Below are 16,473 nucleotides of genomic sequence, written 5' to 3'. Positions count from 1 at the left end.
CAGTACTGACCATCTGACAGTGCGGCACTCCCTCAGTACTGACCCTCTGACAGTGTGGCGCTCGCTCAGTACTGACCCTCTGACAGTACAGCACTCCTCAGTACTGACCATCTGACAGTGCGGCACTCCCTCAGTACTGACTCTCTGACAGTACAGCACTCCCTCAGTACTGACCCTCTGACAGTGTGGCGCTCCCTCAGTACTGACCTTCTGACAGTGCGGCACTCCCTCAGTGCTGATCCTCTGACAGTGCGGCACTCCCTCAGTACTGATCCTCTGATAATGCAGCACTCCCTCAGAACTGACCCTCTGACAGTGCAGCATTCCCTCAGTACTGGCTGTCTGTAGTGCGGCACTCCCTCAGTACTGACGCTCTGACAGTGCAGCACTCCCTCAGTACTGACCCTCTGACAGTGCAACGCTCCCTAAGTACTGACCCTCTGACAGTGCAGCACTCCCTCAGTACCGACCCTCTGACAGTGCAGCATTCCCTCAGTACTGACCCTCTGATAATGCAGCACTCCCTCAGTACTGACCCTCTGACAGTGCAGCCCTCCCTCAGTACTGACTGTCTGACGGTACGGCACTCCCTCAGTACTGACCGTCTGATAGTGCAGCACTCCTTCAGTACAGACCCGCTGACAGTGCAGCACTCCGTCAGTACTGACCCTCTGACAGTACAGCACTCTGTCAGTACTGAACATCTGACACTGCAGCGCTCCCTCAGTCCTGACCCTCTGACAGTGAAGCACTCCCTCAGTACTGACCCTCTGACAGTGCAGCACTCCCTCAGTACTGACTCTCTGACAGTGCGGCACTCCCTCAGTACTGACCCTCTGACAGTGCAGCATTCCCTCAGTACTGACCCTCTGACAGTGCAGCACTCCCTCAGAACTGACCCTGTGACAGTGCAGCACTCCCTCAGTACTGACCCTCTGACAGTGCAGCACTCCCTCAGAACTGACCCTCTGACAGTGCAGCATTCCGTCAGTACTGACCATCTGACAGTGCAGCACTCCCTCAGTACTGACCCTCTGACAGTACAGCACTCCCTCAGGACTGACCCTCTGACAGTGCGGCACTCCCTCAGTACTGACTCTCTGACAGTACAGCACTCCCTCAGTACTGACCCCCTGACAGTAAAGCACTCCCTCAGTACTGACTCTCAGACAGTTCAACACTCCCTCAGTACTGACCCTCTGACAGTGCGGCAGTCCCTCAGTACTGACCCCCTGACAATACAGCACTCCCTCAGTCCTGACCCTCTGACAGTACAGCACTCCGTCAGTACTGACCCTCTGACAGTGCAGCGCTCCCTCAGGACTGACCCTCTGACAGTGCGACACTCCCTCAGTACTGGCTCTCTGACAGTACAGCACTCCCTCAATACTGACCCTCTGACAGTGTGGCGCTCCCTCAGTACTGACCTTCTGACAGTGCGGCACTCCCTCAGTACTGATCCTCTGACAGTGCGGCACTCCCTTAGTACAGACCCTCTGACAGTGCAGCATTCCCTCAGCACTGGCTGTCCGTAGTGCGGCACTCCCTCAGTACTGGCCCTCTGACAGTGCAGCACTCCCTCAGTACTGATCCTCTGATCATGCAGCACTCCCTCAGTGCTGACCCTCTGACAGTGCAGCATTCCCTCAGTACTGACCCTCTGACAGTGCAGCACTCCCTCAGTACTGACGCTCAGACAGTGCAGCACTCCCTAAGTACTGACCCTCTGACAGTGCAGCACTCCCTCAGTACTGAACCGCTGACAGTGCAGCACTCCGTCAGTACTGACCCTCTGACAGTGCAGCACTCCCTCAGTACTGACCCTCTGACAGTGCAGCACTCCCTCAGTACTGACCCTCTGACAGTGCTGCACTCCCTCAGTACTGACCCTCTGACAGTGCAGCATTCCCTCAGTACAGACCCACTGACAGTGCAGCACTCCCTCAGTACTGACCGTCTGACAGTGCGGCACTCCCTCAATACTGACCCTCTGACAGTGCAGCACTCCCTCAGTACTGACCCTCTGACAGTGCAGCACTCCCTCAGTCCTCACCCTCTGACAGTGCGGCACTCCTTCAGTACTGACCCTCTGACGGTGCAGCGCTCCCTCAGTACTGACCCCCTGACAGTACAGCACTCCCTCAGTACTGACCCTCTGACAGTGCAGCATTCCCTCAGTACTGACCCTCTGGTAATGCAGCACTCCCTCAGTACTGACCCTCTGACAGTACAGCACTCCCTCAGTACTGACTCTCTGACAGTATATCACTCCCTCAGTACTGACCCTCTACCAGTACAGCGCTCCGTCAGCACTGACCCTCTGACAGTGTGGCGCTACCTCAGTACTGACCCTCTGACAGTGCAGCACTCCCTCAGTACTGACCCCCTGACAGTACAGCGCTCCCTCAGAACTGAGCCTCTGACAGTGCGGCACTCGCTCAGTACTGACTCTCTAACAGTACAGCACTCCCTCAGTACTGACCCTCTGACAGTGTGGCGCTCCCTCAGTACTGACCCTCTGACAGTGCAGCCCTCCCTCAGTACTGACTGTCTGACGGTACGGCACTCCCTCAGTACTGACCGTCTGATAGTGCAGCACTCCTTCAGTACAGACCCGCTGACAGTGCAGCACTCCGTCAGTACTGACCCTCTGACAGTACAGCACTCTGTCAGTACTGAACATCTGACACTGCAGCACTCCCTCAGTCCTGACCCTCTGACAGTGCAGCCCTCCCTCAGTACTGACTGTCTGACGGTACGGCACTCCCTCAGTACTGACCGTCTGATAGTGCAGCACTCCTTCAGTACAGACCCGCTGACAGTGCAGCACTCCGTCAGTACTGACCCTCTGACAGTACAGCACTCTGTCAGTACTGAACATCTGACACTGCAGCACTCCCTCAGTCCTGACCCTCTGACAGTGAAGCACTCCCTCAGTACTGACCCTCTGACAGTGCAGCACTCCCTCAGTACTGACCCTCTGACAGTGCAACACTCCCTCAGTACTGACCCTCTGACAGTGCAGCACTCCCTCAGTACTGACTCTCTGACAGTGCGGCACTCCCTCAGTACTGACCCTCTGACAGTGCAGCATTCCCTCAGTACTGACCCTCTGACAGTGCAGCACTCCCTCAGAACTGACCCTGTGACAGTGCAGCACTCCCTCAGTACTGACCCTCTGACAGTGCAGCACTCCCTCAGAACTGACCCTCTGACAGTGCAGCATTCCGTCAGTACTGACCATCTGACAGTGCAGCACTCCCTCAGTACTGACCCTCTGACAGTACAGCGCTCCCTCAGGACTGACCCTCTGACAGTGCGGCACTCCCTCAGTACTGACTCTCTGACAGTACAGCACTCCCTCAGTACTGACCCCCTGACAGTACAGCACTCCGTCAGTACTGACCCTCTGACAGTGCAGCGCTCCCTCAGGACTGACCCTCTGACAGTGCGACACTCCCTCAGTACTGGCTCTCTGACAGTACAGCACTCCCTCAATACTGACCCTCTGACAGTGTGGCGCTCCCTCAGTACTGACCTTCTGACAGTGCGGCACTCCCTCAGTACTGATCCTCTGACAGTGCGGCACTCCCTCAGTACTGACCCTCTGACAGTGCAGCATTCCCTCAGCACTGGCTGTCCGTAGTGCGGCACTCCCTCAGTACTGGCCCTCTGACAGTGCAGCACTCCCTCAGTACTGATCCTCTGATAATGCAGCACTCCCTCAGTGCTGACCCTCTGACAGTGCAGCATTCCCTCTGTACTGGCTGTCTGTAGTGCGGCACTCCCTCAGTACATACCCTCTGACAGTGCAGCACTCCCTCAGTACTGACCCTCTGACAGTGCAGCACTCCCTCAGTACTGACTCTCTGACAGTGCAACGCTCCCTCAGTACTGACTCTCTGACAGTGCAGCACTCCCTCAGGACTGACTCTCTGACAGTGCAACGCTCCCTCAATACTGACCCCCTGACTGTGCAGCACTCCCTCAGTACCGACCCTCCGACAGTGCGGCACTCCCTTAGTACTGACCCTCTGACAATGCAGCACTTCCTCAGTACTGACCCTCTGACAGTGCGGCACTCCCTTAGTACTGACCCTCTGACAATGCAGCACTCCATCAGTACTGACCCTCTGACAATGCAGCACTCCATCAGTACTGACCCTCTGACAATGCAGCACTCCATCAGTACTGACCCTCTGTCAGTGCAGCACTCCCACAATACAGACCCTCTGACAGTGCAGTACTCCCTCAGTACTGAACCGCTGACAGTTCAGCACTCCCTCAGTACTGACCCTCTGACAGTGCAGCACTCCCTCAGTACTGACCCTCTGACAGTGCAGCACTCCCTCAGTACTGACCCTCTGACAGTGCAGCACTCCCTCAGTACTGACCCGCTGACAGTGCAGCACTCCCTCAGTGCTGACCCTCTGACAGTGCGGCACTCCCTCAGTACTGACCCTCTGACAGTGCGGCACTCCCTCAGTACTGACCCTCTGACAGTGCTGCACTCCCTCAGTACTGACCCTCTGACAGTGCGGCACTCCCTCAGTACTGACCCCCTGACAATACAGCACTCCCTCAGTCCTGACCCTCTGACAGTGCGGCACTCCCTCAGTACTGACCCCCTGACAATACAGCACTCCCTCAGTCCTGACCCTCTGACAGTACAGCACTCCGTCAGTACTGACCATCTGACAGTGCAGCACTCCCTCAGTACTGACCCCCTGACAGTACAGCGCTCCCTCAGGACTGACCCCCTGACAGTGCGGCACTCCCTCAGTACTGACTCTCTGACAGTACAGCACTCCCTCAGTACTGACCCTCTCACAGTGCGGCGCTCCCTCAGTACTGACCTTCTGACAGTGCGGCACTCCCTCAGTACTGACCCTCTGACAGTGCAGCACTCGCTCAGTATTGACCCACTGACAGTGCAGCATTCCCTCAGTACTGACCCTCTGACAGTGCCGCACTCCCTCAATACTGTCCCTCCGACAGTGCGGCACTCCCTCAGTACTGACCTTCTGACAATGCAGCACTCCGTCAGTACTGACCCTCTGACAGTGCAGCACTCCCTCAGTACTGACCCTCCGACAGTGCGGCACTCCCTCAGTACTGACCCTCTGACAGTGCAGTATTCCCTCAGTACTGACCCTCTATAAGTGCAGCACTCCCTCAGTACTGACCCTCTGACAGTGCAGCACTCCCTCAGTACTGACCCTCTGACAGTGCAGCACTCCCTCAGTACTGACCCTCTGACAGTGCGGCACTCCCTCAGTACTGACCCCCTGACAGTGCAGCACTCCCTCAGTACTGACCCTCTGACAGTGCAGCACTCCCTCAGTACTGACCCTCTGACAGTGCGGCACTCCCTCAGTACTGTCCCTCTGACAGTGCAGCGCTCCCTCAGTACTGACCCTCTGACAGTGCAGCACTCGCTCAGTACTGACCCTCTGACAGTGCAGCACTCCCTCAGTACTGACCCTCTGACAGTGCAGCACTCCCTCAGCACTGACCCTCTGACAGTGCGGCACTCCCTCAGTACTGACCCCCTGACAGTGAAGCACTCCCTCAGTACTGACTCTCTGACAGTGCAGCACTCCCTCAGTACTGACCCTCTGACAGTGCAGCACTCCCTCAGTACTGACCCCCTGACAGTGCGGCACTCCCTCAGTACTGACCCTCTGACAGTGCAGCACTCCCTCAGTACAGACCCTCTGACAGTGCAGCACTCCCTCAGTACTGACCGTCTGACAGTGCAGCACTCCCTCAGTACTGACCCTCTGACAGTGCGGCACTCCCTCAGTACTGACCCTCTGACAGTGTGGCACTCCCTCAGTACTGTACTGAGAATAATCTGCTGCGTGATTCACGATATTATTCCAGGCTGAGAAGAGTTGGTTTAGATATTTGACATTAGAATCAGTTTTATTGTCACAACCGTTCCTCTGTGTGTTGGTGTGCAGATGTGAATCCTCCTGCACATCTGGAACCTTTGGGCGTGGCTGTCGCTCGACCTGTGGAGAGTGTAACTATGGGAAGTGCCACCACGTGACAGGGGAGTGCCTCTGCCACGCAGGATATACTGGAGACAGGTAAGGAGTCACTTCCAGATCAGTGTACACATGAAAATAGAGAGATAAGTGTCCCTCACTGCAGAGTGCATATGATGGAATCACTGTTTAATCCCCAGGGTGTGAGATAAGAGGAGCAGGAGGAGGCTATCCCGCCCTTCGAGCCTGTTCTGCTATTCAACATGATCATGGTTGATTCTCGATTTCAATGCCACACCCCCGCACTCTCCCCCTACCCCTTAACACCTTTAGAGTCTAGAAATCGATCTATTTTCTCGGTATCTATAGTCAATGATTCGCCTTCCACAGCTTCAGAAATGCCAGGTGCACCTTCTTCTGAGAATAGAAATTTCCCCTTGTCTTGGTTGTAAATGACCGCCCGTATCCTGGCAATGTGACCGGTTTCTGGTCCGTCCAGCCAGAGGTCACAATCTCCCTGTCTCCAGCCCGGTCAGAATTTTATATTTCACTTAGATCCCCTCTCATTCTTCTATCTTCCAGTTTATTCAGGCCCAGTCGAGCCGATATTCTTGGAATGACCATCTTCCGTCTCAGGAAGCAGTCTGATGATCCTTTGCTGCACTTCCTCTGTGGCAAATATATCCTGAAGGAGACTAAAACTGAGCACAATTCTCCCCAAGTGGTCTCCCCAAGGCCTGATGCAGCTGTTGTGAGACATCCTTACTACTAATTTCAAATGAAGCCAACATATCATTCAATTGCTTATTCAGCAGGGTGAGGGTCACTCACTGTGTAACTGTACAGAGTCACTGTTTATTCAGCAGGGTGAGGATCACTCACTGTGTAACTGTACAGAGTCACTGTTTATTCAGGGTGAGGATCACTCATTGTGTAACTGTACAGAGTCACTGTTTATTCAGCAGGGTGAGGAACACTCACTGTGTAACTGTACAGAGTCACTGTTTATTCAGCAGGGTGAGGATCACTCACTGTGTAACTGTACAGAGTCACTGTTTATTCAGGGTGAGGATCACTCATTGTGTAACTGTACAGAGTCACTGTTTATTCAGCAGGGTGAGGAACACTCACTGTGTAACTGTACAGAGTCACTGTTTATTCAGCAGGGTGAGGATCACTCACTGTGTAACTGTACAGAGTCACTGTTTATTCAGCAGGGTGGGGATCACTCACTGTGTAACTGTACAGAGTCACTGTTTATTCAGCAGGGTGAGGGTCACTCACTGTGTAACTGTACAGAGTCACTGTTTATTCAGGGTGAGGATCACTCATTGTGTAACTGTACAGAGTCACTGTTTATTCAGCAGGGTGGGGATCACTCACTGTGTAACTGTACAGAGTCACTGTTTATTCAGCAGGGTGGGGATCACTCACTGTGTAACTGTACAGAGTCACTGTTTATTCAGCAGGGTGAGGATCACTCACTGTGTAACTGTACAGAGTCACTGTTTATTCAGCAGGGTGAGGATCACTCACTGTGTAACTGTACAGAGTCACTGTTTATTCAGCAGGGTGGGGATCACTCACTGTGTAACTGTACAGAGTCACTGTTTATTCAGCAGGGTGAGGATCACTCACTGTGTAACTGTACAGAGTCACTGTTTATTCAGCAGGGTGAGGATCACTCATTGTGTAACTGTACAGAGTCACTGTTTATTCAGCATGGTGGGGATCACTCACTGTGTAACTGTACAGAGTCACTGATTATTCAGCAGGGTGGGGATCACTCACTGTGTAACTGTACAGAGTCACTGTTTATTCAGCAGGGTGAGGATCACTCACTGTGTAACTGTACAGAGTCACTGTTTATTCAGCAGAGTGAGGATCACTCACTGTGTAACTGTACAGAGTCACTGTTTATTCAGCAGGGTGAGGGTCACTCACTGTGTCACTGTACAGAGTCACTGTTTATTCAGTGTGAGGATCACTCACTGTGTAACTGTACAGAGTCACTGTTTATTCAGCAGGGTGAGGATCACTCACTGTGTAACTGTACAGAGTCACTGTTTAGTCAGCAGGGTGGGGATCACTCACTGTGTAACTGTACAGAGTCACTGTTTATTCAGGGTGAGGATCACTCACTGTGTAACTGTACAGAGTCACTGTTTATTCAGAGTGAGGATCACTCACTGTGTAACTGTACAGAGTCACTGTTTATTCAGGGTGTGGATCACTCACTGTGTAACTGTACAGAGTCACTGTTTATTCAGGGTGAGGATCACTCACTGTGTAACTGTACAGAGTCACTGTTTATTCAGCAGGGTGAGGATCACTCACAGTGTAACTGTACAGAGTCACTGTTTATTCAGGGTGAGGATCACTCACTGTGTAACTGTACAGAGTCACTGTTTATTCAGGGTGAGGATCACTCACTGTGTAACTGTACAGAGTCACTGTTTATTCAGTAGGGTGAGGATCACTCACTGTGTAACTGTACAGAGTCACTGTTTATTCAGCAGGGTGAGGATCACTCACTGTGTAACTGTACAGAGTCACTGTTTATTCAGGCTGAGGATCACTCACTGTGTAACTGTACAGAGTCACTGTTTATTCAGCAGGGTGAGGATCACTCACTGTGTAACTGTACAGAGTCAATGTTTATTCAGTAGGGTGAGGATCACTCACTGTGTAACTGTACAGAGTCACTGTTTATTCAGTAGGGTGAGGATCACTCACTGTGTAACTGCACAGAGTCACTGTTTATTCAGGGTGAGGATCACTCACTGTGTAACTGTACAGAGTCACTGTTTATTCAGGGTGAGGATCATTCACTGTGTAACTGTACAGAGTCACTGTTTATTCAGCAGGGTGAGGATCACTCACTGTGTAACTGTACAGAGTCAGTGTTTATTCAGGGTGAGGATCACTCACTGTGTAACTGTACAGAGTCACTGTTTATTCAGGGTGAGGATCACTCACTGTGTAACTGTACAGAGTCACTGTTTATTCAGTCGGGTGAGGATCACTCACTGTGTAACTGTACAGAGTCACTGTTTATTCAGCAGGTTGAGGATCACTCACTGTGTAACTGTACAGAGTCACTGTTTATTCAGGGTGAGGATCACTCACTGTGTAACTGTACAGAGTCACTGTTTATTCAGCAGGGTGAGGATCACTCACTGTGTAACTGTACAGAGTCACTGTTTTTTCTGCAGGGTGAGGGTCACTCACTGTGTAACTGTACAGAGTCACTGTTTATTCAGCAGGGTGAGGATCACTCACTGTGTAACTGTACAGAGTCACTGTTTATTCAGGGTGAGGATCACTCACTGTGTAACTGTACAGAGTCACTGTTTATTCAGAGTGAGGATCACTCACTGTGTAACTGTACAGAGTCACTGTTTATTCAGCAGGGTGAGGATCACTCACTGTGTAACTGTACAGAGTCAGTGTTTATTCAGGGTGAGGATCACTCACTGTGTAACTGTACAGAGTCACTGTTTATTCAGGGTGAGGATCACGCACTGTGTAACTGTACAGAGTCACTGTTTATTCAGTAGGGTGAGGATCACTCACTGTGTAACTGTACAGAGTCACTGTTTATTCAGCAGGGTGAGGATCACTCACTGTGTAACTGTACAGAGTCACTGTTTATTCAGGCTGAGGATCACTCACTGTGTAACTGTACAGAGTCACTGTTTATTCAGCAGGGTGAGGATCACTCACTGTGTAACTGTACAGAGTCACTGTTTATTCAGTAGGGTGAGGATCACTCACTGTGTAACTGTACAGAGTCACTGTTTATTCAGTAGGGTGAGGATCACTCACTGTGTAACTGCACAGAGTCACTGTTTATTCAGGGTGAGGATCACTCACTGTGTAACTGTACAGAGTCACTGTTTATTCAGGGTGAGGATCACTCACTGTGCAACTGTACAGAGTCACTGTTTATTCAGCAGGGTGAGGATCACTCACTGTGTAACTGTACAGAGTCAGTGTTTATTCAGGGTGAGGATCACTCACTGTGTAACTGTACAGAGTCACTGTTTATTCAGGGTGAGGATCACTCACTATGTAACTGTACAGAGTCACTGTTTATTCAGTAGGGTGAGGATCACTCACTGTGTAACTGTACAGAGTCACTGTTTATTCAGCAGGTTGAGGATCACTCACTGTGTAACTGTACAGAGTCACTGTTTATTCAGGGTGAGGATCACTCACTGTGTAACTGTACAGAGTCACTGTTTATTCAGCAGGGTGAGGATCACTCACTGTGTAACTGTACAGAGTCACTGTTTTTTCAGCAGGGTGAGGGTCACTCACTGTGTAACTGTACAGAGTCACTGTTTATTCAGCAGGGTGAGGATCACTCACTGTGTAACTGTACAGAGTCACTGTTTATTCAGGGTGACGATCACTCACTGTGTAACTGTAGTGAGTCACTGTTTATTCAGGGTGAGGGTCACTCACTGTGTAACTGTACAGAGTCACTGTTTATTCAGGGTGAGGATCACTCACTGTGTAACTGTACAGAGTCACTGTTTATTCAGGGTGAGGATCACTAACTGTGTAACTGTACAGAGTCACTATTTATTCAGCAGGGTGCGGATCACTCACTGTGTAACTGTACAGTTACTGTTTATTCAGCAGGGTGAGGATCACTCACTGTGTAACTGTACAGAGTCACTGTTTATTCAGGGTGAGCATCACTCACTGTGTAACTGTAGTCACTGTTTATTCAGCAGGGTGAGGATCACTCACTGTGTAACTGTACAGAGTCACTGTTTATTCAGGGTGAGGATCACTCACTGTGTAACTGTACAGAGTCACTGTTTATTCAGGGTGAGGGTCACTCACTGTGTAACTGTACAGAGTCACTGTTTATTCAGCAGGGTGAGGATCACTCTCTGTGTAACTGTACAGAGTCACTGTTTATTCAGGGTGGGGGTCACTCACTGTGTAACTGTACAGAGTCACTGTTTATCCAGGGTGAGGATCACTGACTGTGTAACTGTACAGAGTCAGTGTTTATTCAGGGTGAGAGTCACTCACTGTGTAACTGTACAGAGTCACTGTTTATCCAGGGTGAGGATCACTCACTGTGTAACTGTACAGAGTCACTGTTTATTCAGGGTGAGGATCACTCACTGTGTAACTGTACAGAGTCACTGTTTATTCAGCAGTGTGAGGATCACTCACTGTGTAACTGTACAGAGTCACTGTTTATTCAGCAGGGTGAGGATCACTCTCTGTGTAACTGTACAGAGTCACTGTTTATTCAGGGTAAGGGTCACTCACTGTGTAACTGTACAGAGTCACTGTTTATCCAGGGTGAGGATCACTCACTGTGTAACTGTACAGAGTCACTGTTTATTCAGCAGGGTGAGGATCACTCACTGTGTAATTGTACAGAGTCACTGTTTATTCAGGGTGAGGATCACTCACTGTGTAACTGTACAGAGTCACTGTTTATTCAGGGTAAGGATCACCCTCTGTGTAACTGTACAGAGTCACTGTTTATTCAGGGTGAGGATCACTCACTGTGTAAATGTACAGAGTCACTGTTTATTCAGGGTGAGGGTCACTCACTGGTTAACTGTACAGAGTCACTGTTTATTCAGCAGGGTGAGGGTCACTCACTGTAACTGTACAGAGTCACTGTTTATTCAGGGTGAGGATCACTCACTGTGTAACTGTACAGAGTCACTGTTTATTCAGGGTAAGGATCACCCTCTGTGTAACTGTACAGAGTCACTGTTTATTCAGGGTGAGGATCACTCACTGTGTAAATGTACAGAGTCACTGTTTATTCAGGGTGAGGGTCACTCACTGTGTAACTGTACACAGTCACTGTTTATTCAGGGTGAGGGTCACTCACTGTGTAACTGTACAGAGTCACTGTTTATTCAGCAGGGTGAGGATCACTCACTGTGTAAGAGTCACTGTTTATTCAGTGTGAGGATCACTCACTGTGTAACTGTACAGAGTCACTGTTTATTCAGAGTGAGGATCACTCACTGGGTAACTGTACAGAGTCACTGTTTATTCCGCAGGGTGAGGTTCACTCACTGTGTAACTGTACAGAGTCACTGTTTATTCAGGGTGAGGATCACTCATTGTGTAACTGTACAGAGTCACTGTTTATTCAGCAGGGTGAGGATCACTCACTGTGTAACTGTACAGAGTCACTGTTTATTTAGCAGGGTGAGTATCACTCACTGTGTAACTGTACAGAGTCACTGTTTATTCAGCAGGGTGAGGATCACTCTCTGTGTAACTGTACAGAGTCACCCTTTATTCAGGGTGAGGATCACTCACTGTGTAACTGTACAGAGTCACTGTTTATTCAGGGTGAGGGTCACTCACTGTGTAACTGTACAGAGTCACTGTTTATTCAGCAGGGTGAGGATCACTCACTGTGTAACTGTACAGAGTCACTGTTTATTCAGCAGGGTGAGGATCACTCACTGTGTAACTGTACAGAGTCACTGTTTATTCAGGGTGAGGGTCACTCACTGTGTAACTGTACAGAGTCACTGTTTATTCAGATTGAGGATCACTCACTGTGTAACTGTACAGAGTCACTGTTTATTCAGGGTGAGGGTCACTCACTGTGTAACTGTACAGAGTCACTATTTATTCAGGGTGAGGGTCACTCACTGTGTAACTGTACAGAGTCACTGTTTATTCAGGGTGAGGATCACTCACTGTGTAACTGTACAGAGTCACTGTTTATTCAGCAGGGTGAGGGTCACTCACTGTGTAACTGTACAGAGTCACTGTTTATTCAGGGTGAGGGTCACTCACTGTGTAACTGTACAGAGTCACTGTTTATTCAGCAGGGTGAGGGTCACTCACTGTGTAACTGTACAGAGTCACTGTTTATTCAGGGTGAGGGTCACTCACTGTGTAACTGTACAGAGTCACTGTTTATTCAGGGTGAGGGTCACTCACTGGTTAACTGTACAGAGTCACTGTTTATTCAGCAGGGTGAGGGTCACTCACTGTAACTGTACAGAGTCACTGTTTATTCAGGGTGAGGATCACTCACTGTGTAACTGTACAGAGTCACTGTTTATTCAGGGTAAGGATCACCCTCTGTGTAACTGTACAGAGTCACTGTTTATTCAGGGTGAGGATCACTCACTGTGTAAATGTACAGAGTCACTGTTTATTCAGGGTGAGGGTCACTCACTGTGTAACTGTACACAGTCACTGTTTATTCAGGGTGAGGGTCACTCACTGTGTAACTGTACAGAGTCACTGTTTATTCAGCAGGGTGAGGATCACTCACTGTGTAAGAGTCACTGTTTATTCAGGGTGAGGATCACTCACTGTGTAACTGTACAGAGTCACTGTTTATTCAGAGTGAGGATCACTCACTGGGTAACTGTACAGAGTCACTGTTTATTCCGCAGGGTGAGGTTCACTCACTGTGTAACTGTACAGAGTCACTGTTTATTCAGGGTGAGGATCACTCATTGTGTAACTGTACAGAGTCACTGTTTATTCAGCAGGGTGAGGATCACTCACTGTGTAACTGTACAGAGTCACTGTTTATTTAGCAGGGTGAGTATCACTCACTGTGTAACTGTACAGAGTCACTGTTTATTCAGCAGGGTGAGGATCACTCTCTGTGTAACTGTACAGAGTCACCCTTTATTCAGGGTGAGGATCACTCACTGTGTAACTGTACAGAGTCACTGTTTATTCAGGGTGAGGGTCACTCACTGTGTAACTGTACAGAGTCACTGTTTATTCAGCAGGGTGAGGATCACTCACTGTGTAACTGTACAGAGTCACTGTTTATTCAGCAGGGTGAGGATCACTCACTGTGTAACTGTACAGAGTCACTGTTTATTCAGGGTGAGGGTCACTCACTGTGTAACTGTACAGAGTCACTGTTTATTCAGATTGAGGATCACTCACTGTGTAACTGTACAGAGTCACTGTTTATTCAGGGTGAGGGTCACTCACTGTGTAACTGTACAGAGTCACTATTTATTCAGGGTGAGGGTCACTCACTGTGTAACTGTACAGAGTCACTGTTTATTCAGGGTGAGGATCACTCACTGTGTAACTGTACAGAGTCACTGTTTATTCAGCAGGGTGAGGGTCACTCACTGTGTAACTGTACAGAGTCACTGTTTATTCAGGGTGAGGGTCACTCACTGTGTAACTGTACAGAGTCACTGTTTATTCAGCAGGGTGAGGGTCACTCACTGTGTAACTGTACAGAGTCACTGTTTATTCAGGGTGAGGGTCACTCACTGTGTAACTGTACAGAGTCACTGTTTATTCAGGGTGAGGATCACTCACTGTGTAACTGTACAGAGTCACTGTTTATTCAGCAGGGTGAGGGTCACTCACTGTGTAACTGTACAGAGTCACTGTTTATTCAGGGTGAGGATCACTCACTGTGTAACTGTACAGAGTCACTGTTTATTCAGCAGGGTGAGGATCACTCACTGTGGAACTGTACAGAGTCACTGTTTATTCAGCAGGGTGAGGATCACTCACTGTGTAACTGTACAGAGTCACTGTTTATTCAGCAGGGTGAGGATCACTCACTGTGTAACTGTACAGAGTCACTGTTTATTCAGCAGGCTGAGGATCACTCACTGTGTAATTGTTCAGAGTCACTGTTTATTCAGGGTGAGGATCACTCACTGTGTAACTGGACAGAGTCACTGTTTATTCAGGGTGAGGATCACTCACTGTGTAACTGTACAGAGTCACTGTTTATTCAGCCGGGTGAGGATCACTCACTGTGGAACTGTACAGAGTCACTGTTTATTCAGCAGGCTGAGGATCACTCACTGTGTAATTGTTCAGAGTCACTGTTTATTCTGGGTGAGGATCACTCACTGTGTTACTGGACAGAGTCACTGTTTATTCAGGGTGAGGATCACTCACTGTGTAACTGTACAGAGTCCCTGTTTATTCAGCAGGGTGAGGATCGCTCACTGTGTAACTGTACAGAGTCACTGTTTATTCAGCAGGGTGAGGATCACTCACTGTGTAACTGTACAGTGTCACTGTTTATTCAGGGGGAGGATCACTCACTGTGTAACAGTTCAGAGTCACTGTTTATTCAGGTGAGGATCACTCACTGTGTAACTGTACAGTCACTGTTTATTCAACAGGGTGAGGATCACTCACTGTGTAACTGTACAGAGTCACTGTTTATTCAGGGTGAGGATCACTCACTGTGTAACTGTACAGAGTCACTGTTTATTCAGAGTGAGGATCACTCACTGTGTAACTGTAGTCACTGTTTATTCAGCAGGGTGAGGGTCACTCACTGTGTAACTGTACAGAGTCGCTGTTTATCCAGGGTGAGGATCACTCACTGTGTAACTGTACAGAATCACTGTTTATTCATCAGGGTGAGAATCACTCACTGTGTAACTGTACAGAGTCACTGTTTATTCAGGGTGAGGATCACTCACTGGGAACTGTACAGAGTCACTGTTTATTCAGCAGGGTGAGGGTCACTCACTGTGTAACTGTACAGAGTCACTGTTTATTCAGGGTGAGGACCACTCTCTGTTTAACTGCACAGAGTCACTGTTTATTCAGCAGGGTGAGGGTCACTCACTGTGTAACTGTACAGAGTCACTGTTTTTTCCGGGTGAGGGTCACTCACTGTGTAACTGTACAGAGTCACTGTTTATTCAGGGTGAGGACCACTCTCTGTTTAACTGCACAGAGTCACTGTTTATTCAGCAGGGTGAGGATCACTCACTGTGTAACTGTACAGAGTCACTGTTTATTCAGGGTGAGGATCACTCACTGTGTAACTGTACAGAGTCACTGTTTATTCAGCAGGGTGAGGATCACTCACTGTGTAACTGTACAGAGTCACTGTTTATTCAGGGTGAGGATCACTCACTGTGTAACTGTACAGAGTCACTGTTTATTCAGCAGGGTGAGGATCACTCACTGTGTAACTGTACAGAGTCACTGTTTATTCAGCAGGGCGAGAATCACTCACTGTGTAACTGTACAGAGTCACCCTTTATTCAGGGTAAGAATCACTCACTGTTTAACTGTACAGAGTCACTGTTTATTCAGCAGTGTGAGGGTCACTCACTGTGTAACTGTACAGAGTCACTGTTTATTCAGCAGGGTGAGGATCACTCACTGTGTAACTGTACAGAGTCACTGTTTGTTCAGAGTGAGGATCAGTCACTGTATAACTGTACAGAATCACTGTTTATTCAGCAGGGTGAGGGTCACTCACTGTGTAACTGTACAGAGTCACTGTTTATCCAGGGTGAGGATCACTCACTGTGTAACTGTACAGAATCACTGTTTATTCATCAGGGTGAGAATCACTCACTGTGTAACTGTACAGAGTCACTGTTTATTCAGGGTGAGGATCACTCACTGGGAACTGTACAGAGTCGCTATTTATTCAGCAGGGTGAGGGTCACTCACTGTGTAACTGTACAGAGTCACTGTTTTTTCCGGGTGA

At 49.2% G+C, this 16,473-nt stretch overlaps 1 protein-coding gene across 1 annotated transcript in view; it reads left to right on the top strand.

The window, feature by feature from the left end:
- The window catches only part of LOC140387130 (scavenger receptor class F member 2-like), a 269,752-nt gene that overhangs the window by 14,642 nt on the left and 238,637 nt on the right, over positions 1-16,473 (top strand). The window contains exon 4 of the mRNA XM_072470141.1: positions 5,967-6,095. Within this exon, the coding sequence (XP_072326242.1) occupies positions 5,967-6,095 (129 nt within the window). The remainder of the gene's footprint in view (positions 1-5,966; positions 6,096-16,473) is intronic.

Source organism: Scyliorhinus torazame, chromosome 12, assembly GCF_047496885.1.
Source record: "Scyliorhinus torazame isolate Kashiwa2021f chromosome 12, sScyTor2.1, whole genome shotgun sequence".
Classification (NCBI taxonomy): domain Eukaryota; kingdom Metazoa; phylum Chordata; class Chondrichthyes; order Carcharhiniformes; family Scyliorhinidae; genus Scyliorhinus; species Scyliorhinus torazame.
Note: the sequence above shows the minus strand (reverse complement) of the source record. Positions and strands in the feature narration are given on the sequence as shown.